Consider the following 16,792-nt stretch of genomic DNA (forward strand, 5'->3'; position numbering starts at 1 on the left):
AGAGCTTATAAGCATGTTAAAGATATATGTGGGCCACTTGCCTCTTCTGGCCAGACACCTGAGTATCTGAAACTGGTTACACTGTTTTATTCCTAGGACATGCTTTTATTCCCTTCTGCCATCAGTAACTCTTCAATTTTAACTTAAACCTGCATTTCTGCCCTAACATGCTGAGGACATATTAGGAATTCCTTTGACTGCCAGCCTGAGCCCTGAAGCAGTGTCTGGATCAATGACTTCTCCACTGGAGCTCTCTTCCCCTACGTTAGCAGCCCTATCACTGTGAGCATAAAATCAAAGCTTTCAGGAATTCAACCTGCTTGAAACTAGTATCTGACACAAGCTTTAACAGAACAACCAAACCTGGTTAATCCAAATCACCTTGCAAACTCCATTTTTATTTGGATTAAAAAGCTTTTGATGAACAAACATATGATACATACATGTTATAAGACTAGTTACCACTTAAAACTCTTTTGATACAGAAATTAGAATAAACCAAGTTTTAATCAGGTCTGAAAATGTTCAAGCTCCAAAAATCAATGCCACCAATTTGTAGATTTTACACAACAAATTGTCCCCTCTCAATTCTTCCTCATAGGAAGAGAAAGGTGGTTTGAAAACAAAACAATTCAAGGCCTTTTAAATCAGTTGTCTGACATATTATTTTAAACCTCTAGGTTTTCCCCTCCAACATAAACAATTCTTTTCCACATGAACTTAGTTTTGAAAATATTTAGGCCATTATGCTTTCTAAGCCATATCACTACAATTCCTAAACTCATGAAAAAAAGAAGAGTTAACTTGTACTTTCTTAAATCAGGACTTTTTTGGGGGGGTTTTCTTTTTTGGAAGATGGCTGACCTCAAATCTTATATCCTAAATACTAATTGATATTCTCCAAGTTAATATACAGAAAGACATGATTCTAAAATAAATAGTTTTATTTTTTTTAAGAAAAACTTAATTAGGGCCTGCCTAGTGGCCCTCTGGCCCGGCTCTGCACCGCCTTAGGGAAGCTCCGGCTGGCTCTACAGTTTCTACAGCACCTCTAGACACTGGGAAGGAGCCTGGAGGAGGAGTGCTCTGGCTTCTAATGCCCCACGTAGCCCACAGTGAAGTTTTTAGAGGCTTCCCAAGAAGTCTCATCCAGACCTTATAAAGGGAAATCAAATGGGTGCATGAAATAAATAAATAACTTAACCAAAATTAAATTTCAGGTTCTTTGGTGTATTTCAAGGATGTCTAGAAATAAAATAATCTGATTGTATTATACAGTTCATGATGATTCAATGGCCCAAATAACCAGGAACTGAAGATTTATCTGATTCAGTTTAACAATACGGTACTGACATACTATTGCAATACATTTTTAAAAATTCAGAATTATTTAAAATACTTGATGCAAACTGAGATCCAGTGGTTGACTACAGGCAATTTTCAGTTACAAGGGCCTTCTATCTAGATACAAGAGATTTTTTTCCATTCTACACTTCTTCCCCCATGATTTAGTAAGAATGGTAATTAAATATTCAGGTATTGATTCATACCAGACTAAAAGAAAAATGGTATTCTCTGAGAGTCACTCTTTCAACTTATAAACAGTACTGGAAGGTCCACAATGGTAACCACCTTGTTACAATCAATAAAGTGGGCTTCCAAAATGCCTAGAAAATACTGTTCCATATTTGATGGAACAGTATTTTTACCTGACTGAGCATCATACACTGCCTCCAAATGTTTTATTTTAGGGTCATATAAGAAAGACTGGGTTATCAAACCCAATTGTTTGGGATCTGTAATGGTCTTTTTTCATGAGCATTTTCTTAGATTGTGATTCCTTTCTCTTGAAATTCAAAACCATAAGCTAAATTTTAAATCTTATAGAAAGTCTTATGTTTCTGGTTGAAAATTACAATGATGAAACTTAGAAGAAAAAAACAGCCACATCTGATGAGGAAACAAAAAATACTAAAACATTTGCAAATGCAGGCAATCTACCCTTTTCCAATTATGCTTCTGATGCAGCTCTTATGTGGTTATGCACTCCCCTGTGTTAGTTAGGTGTTATGTTTAAAAATAAATCACCTCCATGGACACCTCAATACTTTCTTCAAGATGAACTTCAATGTTTTTCAATGGAAGAGATTTAAAATTTTAAATCAGCTAATGTGTATTATTATCAATGGATCAAAAGTACCCTTAAAACTTACCTGCCAATACTAAATGTAATACAGGGTTGTGCACATTTCTATAAAAATAACTGACACCATAGATAATCTAAACCAGCACAAGAAAAAGCGCTCTCTCCCTCTAAAGGTCCGGGAGATGCCCCAGCTGCAGAAGGACACACAGCACTGACTTCAGATTTCTGCAGCGAGCCTCTGAGTTAACAGAGCAAACGTGCGTGACTGCCAAACACGAATAACCTAAATGACAACCTTTCACTTCGCTTTTTGCCCAAGTGGCTTAATATATTCAGGCACATGAAACAGACAAGTACACTCCCCTCTCTAAGATGTAAACTAGGACCAACTTCACATTTCATTGTCAACTTACACTAATCTGTAAACTCGTGGTGTGTGTGTGTGTGTGTGTGTGTGTGTGTGTATTTATCACTGTTTGTTCTTTTATAAAAACAAAAAACAAAAATCCCAATCCAAGACAAAACCTTTGATGGTTTCAGTTCCACAGCAACAAGTAAAAAGATAAAACTGCAAGTGTACATATACAACCAATTATGAAACTGGTTTTAAACAAAGGAAACATATGCAAAAAATCTTTGTGTATTTGATAAAGTCAACTTAATATAACAAAAACAAATTGAAATAGCTTATTAAAAGTGTCCTTATATAAAAATGGCCTTGTGATGTACAGTAAAATGGAGTAAAAATTATCCTTTGTTCCTCCCCCGACCCCAGTAACTAAAATGGCTACTCTTCCACAAAACTCTTTATGCTTCTATAAAAGAAATATAATAGATGTGATTAAAGGTTTTCTAGATTGTATGCTTGGCGAATGTTGAGAGTGTCTCGGAGCATCAAATCCCGAAGGCGCCAGAGGGCATCTGCCATGGTGGTGTGGGCCCCTTTACTTTTCAGCCAGTGACAGGGTAGGCGGCTCTCTTGTTCTTTTGACAAATGAACATCACGTCTTCGAGCTGCAAATTAAAAGTGCAGACAAAGAAATATAAACAGAAATTTAAAATAACAAATTTCCCCTCAGTCCTAAGATCTGATAGATTTATTAGAACATAAAAATATTTATTATTATTTATTAAACATTATAAATTTTAACTGCAGAGTATTTCCAAGCAAATCTCTTATATCATTTTATTAGACATTTTGGTTTTTAGAAAACTATTTCACTTAGGTATGAGACTACTTAATCAAGAATGTCTTGTTTTATGCTTTCTATTTCTGAAATTATCTAATTTATAACAATGACTTCACAAAAGAGCTGCATAATATAATGTAATTCTCTACAAAGAAGACACAAGAGCTTAACAGCTAAAGGATTAGGTCATTAATATTTTGTTGTAGGCACTCGTGATATTTAATAATTACTTCCATGTTAACAAAAATTCCTACAAAGGTAAAGGGGGAAACATAAGTACTACTCTTAAAAGAAATGAAATTAGGTTTAGAAATAAAAAAAATCAGTAGAAACTTAGCAAATTATTTTAGTTTGTGCTGAAAATATATTGTGTGCTGAACTAAACGAATAACTTGATAGGTTAATAGAAATATATTTTCTAATACTGTTAATAAAATTTGAGGTGAAATAAGTTTTAATTTATTCAAATACGTCTATGCTAATGCAAACTTGCCTAAAAAATCATTGAAATTCAGACTATACTTAAAAAGATGATGGTAATGTTTATAAAGACTAAGCTTTGGAATTCAGCGAAAAAATTTTTTATTTAAAGGCATGAACAAAATTTTTTAAAGGTTTTATTTATTTTTTAGAGAGGGGGTGGGAGGGAGAAAGAGAAGGAGAGAAACATTAATGTGTGGTTGCCTCTCAAGTGCCCCCCTACCGGGGACCTGGCCTGCAACCTACGCATGTGCCCTATACTGGGAATTGATCTAGTAATCCTTTGATTCATTCTCAGGCTGACACTCCATGAGCCACACCAGCAAGGGCTGAAGAAATAAAAAATTCATTCATTCATTCATTCATTCATTCAGACATAGGAGGGAGGGAGAAAGAAAGGGAGAGAAACATTGATGTGAGAGAAACAATGATCAGTTGCCTCTCATACACATCCCGACCTTGGACTGAACCAGCAACCCAGGCCTGTGCCCTGCCTGGGAATTGAACTGGTGACCTTTTGCTTTGAGGGACAATGCCCAACTGAGCCACACCGGTCAGGGCAGCAAATATACATTTCAAAGTGTGATGTTAATATACAAAGAAGCTCCAAACCCTTCTATTAAATATACCATTTATTTTAACTTGTATAAGAAAAATCGGTATTGGCCCTCTGCTATAATGTGCCAACAGCTGCATGAGGACCCCGACAAAGCATGGATTTTGTAAAGGCTTATTGAGAAGAATTCTCCTTACCTGCTAGAGTCTGGTCCCACTTGCTAATGCTGTTGGACTCAGCACTGAGTCCTTCAATGTATTTCAGGTAGGCCTCTGAGTGGAGAAGCCGCTGGGTCTTGGGTGGAGGAGCCACAAACATAGGCGTTGTTGGCTGCTGTATGACAGAGGGGCTGGTTGGATGTGGACCAGGGTATGGAGGTGGTGCCTGTTGCCCTGGAGGCCCCAAAACTCCCACCTGAAAGAGCACAGACCACATAGTGAGGGGGAAAAATACTCGGCACATGTTTTGAGAAAGAGGATAATGTCCAGTCCTAGAAAATCCAACTGGGAGACTCACCTGCTGTCCATATGGATTTCCACCTGGTGCTGGAGTCCCTACCATAGGGGTCACCCCTTGATTCATCACACCTGTAATTTAGAATGCAATGTCTCAATTAGAGGCTCTAATTGACATGGCGGAAAAACTACTGTCTGATAAGAAATGATGCCATTTATAATGTAAGCCTATGGACCTCTGCCTTTGAGTCTTTGAGGATAAGAACTCTATGCACCCCAAAAAGGATGTAGCATTCAAACAGAAAATCCCTACTCTTTTGTTTTCTAGGTAATTTACAATGCTAGTACAACTTGTGAGATGTGTATTAATTATTCAGGGCTTAGAAATTATCTGAACCCTGCAAAAATTCTGTTATCTCCCTAGGTATACCTATATTTTCAAGGTATTTTTCTTCTGACAACACATTTTGCTGTGACTGAGGCCTGTATTTAAAGCAGTAATGGCGTTCAATCAGGCCCAGTAGTATGCAGTGTGCTAGGATAGTTAAGGACATGGTAGAGGTTGTGCAAGTGCACAGTTACATAAGCTTTGTGGAGGCTGGAGGCACATCCTTGCTGTCTCCTGTCCCCTCACAGGCCACCAGCACCTCTGGTTCTGACTGGAGTCACTAATGTTGACTGACAGGCCCCTTCCATCTGATAGAGCAGCACTTTGAAAAGGGAACATCTGGAAGCAGAGCAGTCTCATTGCTATCACTTCAAATGCAAAATGACAAGGGGAAAGAAAAAGATTTTATGATCCTACTATATTTATGTATCTGATGATAATTTTATAAACTTCTCTTGGTGACGCGTCATAAAGAATTTCTGTCTCACTGGTACTAGCTGAGAATAGGCCAAGTGTCCTAAATTTAGTGTCTAGGGTTATTTTAATCACCTCAGGACCATCCATTTTCTCAAAAATTAGTATTTTACTATTCTCAAAACAAAGAAAGAGGCAAGAAATCCAGTTCATCAAAAACAAACAAACAAACTACAACCATTCCTAGTAAGTTGCTGTTAAACTTTAAACAAATCCTGCTGGCTGCGTAAAAGGATCAAGAAGAGCTAACTTGATTCTACAGTTCCTCTAGATTCAAAATGTTAATGTTTTGCTAGGCAGGACTAGCCCACTATTTTGAACTTTAGTTCAAAATTAATAAATGCTATTTCTAGGAAGTTTTAGACATTTGTTAGAAAATACTAAGTAAAAATAAATGTTCTGCTTACAAAGCAGGGGTTTTTTTATTCCAAGAACCCAGAAGGGTACCCGGATCACCATGATAGGATCCTAAAGATTATTTGTGAAAGAAGAGGTTGTGGGAGGTAAGCTGCTGCTCCAGCAACATATTATTAACCACATCCCCGCCAGCCTTAGATTAACCACTCACTCACCAGCCTTAGATTCCACAACAAAGTGGGCCTCCCTGACCTGTCTGTATCAATCTGTGTAGAGCAGCACAAACAAATCAGCAGTGCTCTCTGCGTCGTCCTCTATTTACAAACTTCATGCTAGGGGGCAGAAGGTGAGAATGTGGGCCACATCAACAGAGGAGTTCACTGAATTCTCTGCTCCTCAAAGCCTAACCAGAAATGTGTATACAGACACTAAAAGGGGTTCTTCCCTATTTCCCTGACTATAATTAGGTGTGTTGTTTCCTTACATGTAATTTAAAATCTGAAGGGGGAAAGGCAAACAGTGGTGCCCCAAAACCTGCCAAAGATATCAGCTACCTAGTGAATACTGGCCTTAGATGTGGCTCCCACTGAATCCTACGTGCACCTAAAAGTCAGCTCCAACCTGGTCTGGCTGACTCATTCAGACACCCTATGCCAAAGTGAGAAGACACAGACCAAGGTCAATTTTATCTGCTGCACCGGCTCACCCATTTTATGACTAATTTTTGTTGCAACAGTAACTCACACAGTCCACCATTTCCATGATGAAGCACACATTCCCACAAACATTCCCTCTGGATACACATCTGGATCAAACACTTCTGTGGAGTTATAAACATTCTCCAGTAATTCTCACAAAGAGTGCGGCTGGAGGCTCTAGGCCAAGACACCATGTTTGTTCACCGGGCACACTCTGAAGCACCATTTGGAACTCTGTACAACCCTATGATCAGTAGGTCTCACACTGGTGTAGGCAAATCTAATGTTGCTATATTTTACTATCTGGGCTAGGTCTTACCTGATATTTTGGATAATGGACCAAATGCAATTCCAAGTTGTCTTAAGGTCACAGTCCCCCCAACTAGATTATAGCTAAGGGTCAGTTCTTTTTAATATGATGGCAATTCATATGGAAACTTGTGATTTTCCTTTCATAATCATCTCTCAACTTGCTAATTAATTATAAAATAACACAGTAGCTACTTCTGGACTCTATGTTTCTATATGAAATAACTTTTGAGCTTCTGTACAGAGGTGTCTACAGTTAGTAGGGTGGGCTATATTGCTCTTTAAAATGTTATGTCATGCTTCTTAGAGGACTCAGATACAGAAAACAAGTTCAGTGCAAATTTGTTTGCTTCCTCCGTTTTGTTCCTAGGACTGACAGAAGGATTTCTAAAGAGTTCTACATTAGTGACTCTGCAATCCTCTTAGAAGTACTGCTTCAGAAGCAGGAGATAGAGTAGGGACTCTATACAGAGGACTCTGTGAGGTAAGAATTGAATTAGAGGGAGCACTGTACTCAGGAGCAGAAAGTGCTTTTACATGAGAATGGGAAACTCTATTCACTGATAGAGGGGGCATGACTTTCTAGTGTGTGTCTGACTTTTCTAGCACATGTCAAATTGTGATTTTAAAAGTATGCCTCCTGCCTCTTGGTTTCCTAATTCTGGTCTCTGCCACGTGTCCTGTGTTGCTGCTAGGCAGCCAGCTGCCCAAGGGCACAGATACTGAGCCATCTGCTCTACACAAAGGACAGGCCCTGTTGCTACCATCCCTGGGATTCTCAGTGAGGGGAGACCTGCCCACAACGGGCAGCAAGTGCCTCCTAGAACTGGCTGAGGGAGGAAAAAGAGAACACAAAGATGAGATTAATGAGTGAATGAGGTGAAGTTCTTACCCGGTGGTGGGATGCCCGGGAGGCCGGGCACACCTGGCGGAAGATGGTGGGGTGGAGGCCCCCCAGGGTGAAGTGGCTGCATGCTGCCCATGCTAACAAGGCCATCAACTGGGCCCTGCAAAGGTGGAAGGCCTGGCGGATAGCCACCCATCATGCCTTGAAGGACACAACAAATTTCAGACATGCATCATTAACATGCAACATGAGCTAAGTAATAACAAACCTCCCACATGCATTACTAATGAATAAAGCACCCTTAGTATTGCATGATATAATGGCAATTAGTGCAATTATTTTGTTGCAATAATGAACAAAATAAAACGTTACAAATATGAAACCCAACATTTCTGGATGAATTAGTACTTAGTAATTATTATTTGTAGTTATTTTCCCTGGGATAAATACGCTGCATGTTTTCAGTTAAAAATAAATAGTTCCAGTAACAGTCTTCCCAAGGTCATAATTATTGCAAGCTGTTCAGAGTGACCAGTTCTGCAACTGCAATTCTAACCAAACAGCAATAGCCCCATCATTCCACTCTGCCCACACTCATATGCCTATCATGCGTACACATGAGGGGAAACGGGAATGGAGGGAAACAAGGCGCACAGCTCGGGTCACAAAGCATGGTTCTCCAGCTTGGGGGAGGACAGCAAGAATTTTTCAAGACTTTTACATCCACTCCTCCTCCCTTCTAGCCCCGACCACTGCTGGTAAGAACGGATCATGCTCGAGCTTGAGCTGGTGAACCACTAAGAGGCATCACAATGTATGATGTTTCATCTTTAGATCTGAAAACAAGTTAAAATACAGATAAAAACCTAAACCCTCCCAAGCAAACCTAAGCCCAGGTCACTCATAGCTTGCACACAGACCTTAGGGAAGAATGGCTGGAGAATCAGGCTCTGGTAACATGAGAAAATGCCAATTGGCACCACTGTCTCCACGCTCACACATGTCCTCACATAAACCTTCATTTACCAGGGAGCATTTAAAATGAGGTACAAAACTTCTGTGGACAGAGGATTTTATTACTTTATTTTCAAAGTGCATCTTCACATGACAAAATATTTTCTGCCTGCTAGTTAAGAGTTTAAAGAAACAAATATTTTTGGCAAGAGAAGTGAGAAGAAAATAATTTCAAAATGTCAAAGACTCACCTATCAAAAGACCTTTGAAACCACAGGACATTTTTTTAATCAAGAAAAACAACTTGACTTTTCTACGATTTGAAATGATCACAATGAACAAAACATGTAAGATCTCCCCCCAAAATGCAATCATCTTTGGTCACTACTTCTTGCACAAAGGGAGGGTTGAGGGACTGGTGCCAAACCCACTCTTATAAAATATTCTTTGTAGAGGGACTTGGGGAAATAGTGAAAAACTCCAGATTCTAAGAATTTTATTCTTTGCCTTTCCCTAAAGATTTATTTGAAAGGTATATATTTATAAAAGTTCAGTCTCTTAAAACTATACAATTATTGATAATTCTGAGGTTGATTCAGCTTCATTAGTCACATCTGACTGAAAAACTTCCAATTACACAAACCAATAAAACAAATTTTAAAGAGTAATACCTCTATACATGAAATAGGATTATGAATTTCATTAAAAACACACACACACACACACACACAAACGAGACTTCAGAGAGTAAAAACTACTTCTGAACAGACACCATCACTTTAATCATGAGGAGATCCAATGTTGCCAAACTGCCTTTTAACCACGCCACCACATATAGATTTTAGGGATAAGTATGTGGGAATTTAAGAATGTTAGAAGACTTTGCTTTCAATTACAAAAGCCCATCTGAACGCACCCTTCACGGGCTGTGGTTTAGGAAATTATTAAGAACTGAAAGACATGACGCTTGTCTTCATTAAACTGTACTTTGTCATTTATTATCCCAGTCACATGTGTTCAAATGAGCTTCAATGCTTGTAAGCAAAGCTGGTCTCAGACAGTAACAAGCCTAAGACTTAGACCCTATGCAACACATGAAAAAATCACCCTGTTAGCTACCACGTTCCCACTGCGGACTGGTTACTACAGAGAATGCTTGCCCTTCACTCTCATGGCCCAGAAGTCTGGACAGCACACAATAATGGAACGGGGGCTTTCTAAAAGGGAGTCCCTTCCTCCTCACCCATCAGAGCTCTATGATGTTATTTCCCAACAGGGAGCTAAAATGCTGCAGCTGCTGTTTTTTTTTTTTTTTTTTTTATGTTTTTAACTGTTTGAATTCATTTTGTTAATGTGTCCCTGGGCTTTTTAGTCAAGGGCACAGTGCTACAATATCATGCATCAAATACAACAAAGCAGGATGTCAACAAGGGAATTCTAACTTTCAAAGTCCCCATGTTCAAGGCCTGATTTCTAAAAACCTTTGGATGGAACACTGTTAACCAAAATGGGCCATGGAATACAGCAGGCGATTATGAGATTGGTTAGATCAGCATCAGTTACACTGAAAGTACTGAAAAGCCATGAATCAGATGTGCTTTGGCGAGTGCAACTGCTAAGTTCAGCGACAGTGAGTGCGTTTGAGATCTTGCCATCATGAAAGGTAGGAGCGACAATTCAAAAGTTATTCTATGCTACTCTTCCTCAAAAAGCAAATACAAAAAAAGCAAAAACAGAAACAGCATCCCAATGAGCCTGCGTTGAACAACGCAGTGTTAGACTACCTGCGAAAAGGTCGGACTGCTTTTGCTTAAGAAGGGGGCTTGTATTGACCTCACCAGGCTTAGAGAAATCACAAAGGAGGGACCTGAGAAGTGGTCTGCAGGCTTCACATTGGAGACATGTCAGACAATGATATCCAATTTGAGAAGAGCCAAATTTGGTATGGCTACCAGAACCAGAGAGAACATACACAAGCAAACCACATTCATCATTTTCTTTCTTTCTTTTTTAAAAATATGTGACTGGGATACTAACAGAAAATGCAGTTTAATGTAATTAAATAGAAAAGCATTACAGAGTGGGCACAATGAATTGAACAAGGACTTGTATTCAACTTAGCAGTCATGCACACTGGTGACCAAGAAAGGATTTGAAATGCATTGTCAAAAATCCTTTTAAATGGTCAGTCTTTTAAGGATGGCTGCAGCAGAACAAGGCAAACTGAATACTGGAATGAAACGGGAAAATCAACATCAGCTAAAACTAGGTTTTGTGTTTTCTCTTGGAAATCTCTCCAGAAGAGAATTCAGGGTCTTTATATTTTCTGCTGTAATGCTCTATCAAGAGCAATCTGGGGTTGAGAACAGCACTAGACCATGCCCACAGCTAGGGAAGAGCTGTTCCCTACCAATTCCCAGGACTGGGCCCAATGCCCATTTCTGGGGCAGAGGGAACGAACACATTGCCCATATGGAAAGGCAATGTAAGGACAACATGGATGACTTCAAACTTTGACTCCGTCATAGAAAAGCCTAGAGACTGTGGCCTACTCCTCATTGGAGAAAAAAAAAATGAAGGAATTTCTTAAAGTGGAAAAAAATGGTCTTAGCTCCTGTTTTTACCTGCAACAGGTGTCAACTGCTGATTGAGCATCCCCATTGGTGTTGGTGGTGGCACCACCCCCATGAGAGCCCCCACAGGGGTGCCTGCTCGGGGAGAAGCACTCGGCTGCTGTTGCTGTGCTGCTCGCTCTCTCTCCTGCTGCTCAGCAACTTTAGCTGCCCGCTCTGTAAAGGCATTTCAGATTTTCAATTCTGTTTTTAACCCAGGAATTCAAAATACCATCCATTGCATTCAACAGGACTAGTAAAAAAACACAGGCAACAGTTCTGTCTCAATGGAAGGAACAGTAGATGACTAGTCTCAACACAGGAGGAGTCGGGCTGATTTCACTTGGTAAACTAGAGTCCAGCTTTCCTATCCCATCTTGAGAACTGGTCTGCAAAGATTTCAAGAATGTTAAGACTGCAACACACATTCAGAAAGCACAGGTTTTATTTAAACATGTCACCAGCGTAACCAACATGGTTAATCTCACAAGGCACCCTGAAGATGAGAAGCGCTACCATTATTCTAGTATTAAAAGCATTGCAAATTATTTATAATTTCAATGTGAAGCAATTCCATGGCCCATTATAATTTTTGGCACAATTGTTACTTACTATATTTTCCTGATTCCTTGCACCCAATTTAACTAAACTATGAGGACTCTTATTATCAGTATCATGGGTTTTAGCAGCTGAAGAAAATTAACTCTGTAAGGGAAAAGCAGCTCACTACCTCCTCTACAAGATTTCAGGGACATTAAATGCCAATCTATACATTCTAATGAAGCAAAGAGGTAATGTTTAACAAACCCCAAGGGAAAAAATGCATGGTACTCCAGGCTACAGTCATTGAAATAAGGGAACTATATATACACATATGAAGCAATGGACAAGGTACTGACAGAACCAGGTTTCCTGAAGCTGAGCAGTTCAATACTGACCACAAATCACCCTAAATCAGTGAAAGTCCCAGAATTCACTATTATTTCAATTGAAATACAAGAGGAGTATTTGGTTGTGCCAGTTCTGGGCTGTGGAACACACTTTGCTATACCCCTCACTCCTTAGAGCTACTCTGCCTACATCTCCATAGCCAGTGGCCCCAATGATCACATCCCCAGTCTTTTTGGTAGCTGGCAGGCTGGACCCTTACTAGAGAACTCTAGAAATGTGTATTCCCAAAGTTCCCACAATACAGGGTTTATTTTGCTTCACCATTCATAAAAAGAAATTCTTCCTACTCTTCATCTGGGCAAACTGAGGCTGGGAGACAGGCAGTGACTTGTCCAAGAAATCAGAGAACCAGCAACCTGTCCTGGTATCACACTCCAACTGCCACACATTGACCCTCCAACATGGAATTCCAAACTATCACTGGCTGATCTAAGGAGGGTAAAATAGCTCGAGGTCACATGGCTTTAAAGAGAATCAAGAAGCAACAGCTCCAGTCCTCCTTCATGTAAGAATGTTCAAGTCAAACAAGTCAAATCTTTGGCTGCGACACAGTTGCCTGCAAAGACTTGTCATCACTCACTAACACTGTCCCAGTTTACAGATCCTCTGTACGATGAACATGAGGGTCAAAAGCCATTTAAACAACCTATTTATTTCCTTGAGATAGCAGTGATCTAGACCACTTGACCCCACATTAAATTCTAGTATTTTCATTACACAAATGGCACAACAAAATGGGAGAGGGAAAAAAAGAGCTGAAAATAGAAAAATTCAGGCCTATGGATTGACTACTGGACTGGCTCCTCCTATTAGCTCTTTCTTGGGGAGTTCACTTGGGCTATCTTGGAAAAGAAAATTATTAAATGAAACCAGCCAAACTTCAAACTTTGGGTTTTGAATTCAATGGGTCAAAACAAAAGTTTAGGTTTTGTGTCTCAGACAGACACTACTGAATCGTATCAACTCACTCTCACTTGGTTCTCACTGAATTTCTGCCTCCCCTTTGAATTTGGGAGAATTTTTCAGAAGCCATCATTTCTTCCTCTCTCCAGCCCTGCTCCAACATTTTTACTTTTACATTATCTCCAGATACTTTTTTCTCTCTTGTTCACACTTTAAGTAACCAGTCACGTAGTATTAGCTTCATCTATTCTGGACCAGGTTTGATACCCACCCATGCAAGCTTCATTTCCAGCACTCGTCCAACTGAGTGATATATTTGGTTTTAACATTCACTTAAGGTCAGAAATACTTAAGCTCTCCCAAGTTCTAGGTTCTTATGAAACTAACCAGGGTTTCTCAAAGTATGTTCTGCAAAATTTAGTTCTTTAGGATATTAACAGGTATTAACATGAATACTTGGTTATGTTTCAGGAAATGCCAGGTGAAAAAAAACAGGTTCTTTACTGTAGGTCTTAAAAGACTTTAATATAAAAATATGCACTATAAGTTTCCGAGAGAAAGAATATTTAGAGTGCTTCTCAAACTAATTTTGCCACAAGTGCTTTTTGGTTGAGCATCTTTTAGGATTAGGGTTCTGCAGAAAATCCTTGGTGAAACCCATCAGATAACTGTATAATAACCAATTAATTATAATAATTGAAAAGACTGATTTTTTTTAAAAGATGTTTTTTGAAACTCCATACACTTTAATAAAGGAGGCAGCCTTAACAATTAATTTATGTTTGGTGGGAAAGGAGGAATGTGGAATCAGCCAAGAAGAGTAACGGCTGGCCATTGTGGTAAATCACTGAAGGATGGCTCTGACCTAGCAAAATAAACCATTACATACAATTCCAAATGGGAAGAAAAACCCAGCTGCAAGGGCAATAGTCCTGACTAATCTAATGTTTACTACTTATTTTTATTAAAGCCATGAATGACAGCAAAAACAAACAAATAAACAAACAAACAAACAAAAAGAAATCTCTCTCCAGTATTTGCCCCTAATGGCTAAGAATCACCAAATCCTTGAATGATATAGCTTATGGCCCCAAATGACTTAATTACAGAGAAAAAGGAAAATGAAGGCAGTCGAACTTTATAAAAGAGACCCCAAATGCCTTAACAGTAGCTGTAAATGCAGATACGGCAAAGGCCAGGACTGGCCTAGGAAACCAAGTGTTTCAGCCAAGCTTCAGCCTGAAGTTTAAACATATGGCTTATCAAGAGCCATAACAGAAGACCACTGGTTTTGAAAGCCCACGTTCAGATGAATTTTAACCAAAATGATATTTGACATCCGAGTACAATCATTCTCCAGCTCAACACAGGTAGCTTACACAACTCAATGAAAGAAGAGAATCATGCAATTTTTAATAGCAAAATATTTGTTTGAGAGATACTTTTTTTGGGGAAAAACCCACACCAAGATTAGAGGCCAAGTCAGGGGCAGCACTTGCTCAGTCAGGACAAGGCTGGTATTTAAACTTCTGGATGGGAGACATTTGAGACAGTCTCCAACAAAAGTTCATGTGCAAGTGGTAAGAATAAGAGAGTAAAACCTGTCTGTGCACGTGCATTCCTAAAAACATCCCATTGCTTAGAAAGCTGAGATGGTTGTGTCTAGTCTATTTACCTTCATATTCTGCTTTCTTGGCTGTCTCAAGGTTTCTCCATTCTGTCCCCACCAGTCGGCTGAGCTCCCCAAAAGAGTAGTCTGGGTGCTGGGCCTTAATCACAGCTCTCATCTCACTGCTGAACAGGATGTAGCCACTCATGTTGATTTTCCTTTTGGAGCTTTCCTTCTTTGTACTGCCTTTGGCAGACTTTGGGGTAGACTATAAGACAGAAAGTTCTTAGAGTGCATCAGAACATAGTATTTGGTTAACTGCTGAAAGTTCCTGGAAGCCAGGAACATCTGATTCACTAGTTACTGTTTTATAGACATGTTCAGTTTATAGGTGGTCATTTTCTTGGTTAAAATAAAGCTCTTCCTTGCTTCTTACAATATAAAAAAATAAATGGAAATTCACTGAACTCCATGACTGCAATCTGAATGGTGAGTTTATAATTAAGTCTTGAGAAAATTCTGAATGAGAAAAAAATACCAACAGGGGTCACCTCAACCAAAAAATGAGATTCTAAAGAAGGAGAGACTAAAAAGATAGGGGAAATAAAAAATAGAGTAACAGAATAATACTGTTCCTCATGGCTTTTCTTCACTACAAGGCAAGGAGAGCATTCTAACTAAACTTGCCAATAGAAACAACAATCTATGAAAATTTAAAAACATATTAAATCTTAAAATAATTAATGGCATCAAGAAAAAAAAATCCATTCCTTCCTGCAGAATTCTAGGTTGAAACTCACATATGTAGTAGCGGGACAGTCTCCTTACTTTGGTTTAAGACTACTGCAAACCAAAGCCAGGAATAAGACAAGTAACAGAAACTTGTCACCTTCACCTGTGGGGGTGTGTAGGGCATGAGATCCAGCTCACTGGCCAAGGGAGTCTGAAGTTGAGGTAGAGAAGGAGGCTCAATGACCTCACTATCCTCCTCTCCCATCTCTTCAATATCATCATCTCCACCTTCTAGCTCAGCAAATTTAGCTTCTAGTAACTGGATCTTCTTTTCCAACAAAGGTGAGGGCTCCTTCTGAGGAACAATTGGTTTTCTAAAAGAAGTGACATAAAAAAAAAGTCACCTAACACTACTCCAGGACTGGTCAGAAAGCAGTGTTCTGCCCTAATGTCTAGAAATGACTGCCTGCAATCTGCAATGTACACTCTAAGTCAGCAAGGAAAAGAACTTAAATGTGTACTTATAAAGTCACACCTTTTTACAGATGCTTGTTTTTAAAGGATTCTGCTGAACACCCACAAATGTACTCAGTCAAAAGTTGGGATCTAATTGCCTGTACAGTGTAAAGAATTTCTGTAATCTGTGGAATTGTGTAATCTCTTCTTAGCAGATAAACTAAGAACCAGAACCAAAGATTTCTGCCTCCACATTATAATTACTGGAGTCTATGTCAACAGCACTGTGACAGCAGTTACTACAACTCAGCAGATTATGAGGAATTCTTTTAACCTTTACCTAAATTAATATTTTCTATTTAAAATGTACTGCTCTAGTTTAAAGCCTAATTAAAAATAGACCAAAAAAAAAACAACAAAAAAAAAACGAACCCCCAAAACCCAACAACAAAAAAACCACCCTGCCCAGTCAGGACACATGCCTGGGTTGTAGGCCAGTTCCCAGCAGGGGATGAACAAGAGGTAACCTTACATTGATATTTCTCTCCCTCACTCCTTCCCTTCCCCTCTAAATAAGTAAAAAATAAAAAAAAAAAAAAAAAAAAACCCCACCCTGCACTATACTATTTTGGTATCAGTTTTGTTATTAAGAGCTAAAGTAGTCTTTCTTCCTAA

General features: G+C 39.1%; 1 protein-coding gene across 23 annotated transcripts in view; it reads right to left on the minus strand.

The window, feature by feature from the left end:
• Positions 1–377: 377 nt before the first annotated feature.
• PBRM1 (polybromo 1) overlaps positions 378–16,792 on the minus strand; it is a 124,914-nt gene continuing 108,499 nt past the window's right edge. For 14 of the 23 annotated variants that reach the window (XM_037055731.1, XM_037055730.1, XM_037055733.1 and 11 more), the window contains 7 exons: positions 15,825–16,035; positions 14,996–15,197; positions 11,479–11,643; positions 7,946–8,101; positions 4,889–4,959; positions 4,570–4,786; positions 378–3,160 (listed from right to left, as the gene is read on the minus strand). In XM_037055731.1, coding sequence (XP_036911626.1) covers positions 2,988–3,160; positions 4,570–4,786; positions 4,889–4,959; positions 7,946–8,101; positions 11,479–11,643; positions 14,996–15,197; positions 15,825–16,035 — 1,195 coding nt within the window. In that variant the 3' untranslated portion in view covers positions 378–2,987. The remainder of the gene's footprint in view (positions 3,161–4,569; positions 4,787–4,888; positions 4,960–7,945; positions 8,102–11,478; positions 11,644–14,995; positions 15,198–15,824; positions 16,036–16,792) is intronic. The other 9 variants (XM_037055751.1, XM_037055749.1, XM_037055748.1 and 6 more) reach the window with 2 other exon arrangements.

This window comes from Sturnira hondurensis, unplaced genomic scaffold, assembly GCF_014824575.4.
Source record: "Sturnira hondurensis isolate 20B ecotype Veracruz unplaced genomic scaffold, ASM1482457v3 Scaffold0008723, whole genome shotgun sequence".
In the NCBI taxonomy this organism is placed as follows: domain Eukaryota; kingdom Metazoa; phylum Chordata; class Mammalia; order Chiroptera; family Phyllostomidae; genus Sturnira; species Sturnira hondurensis.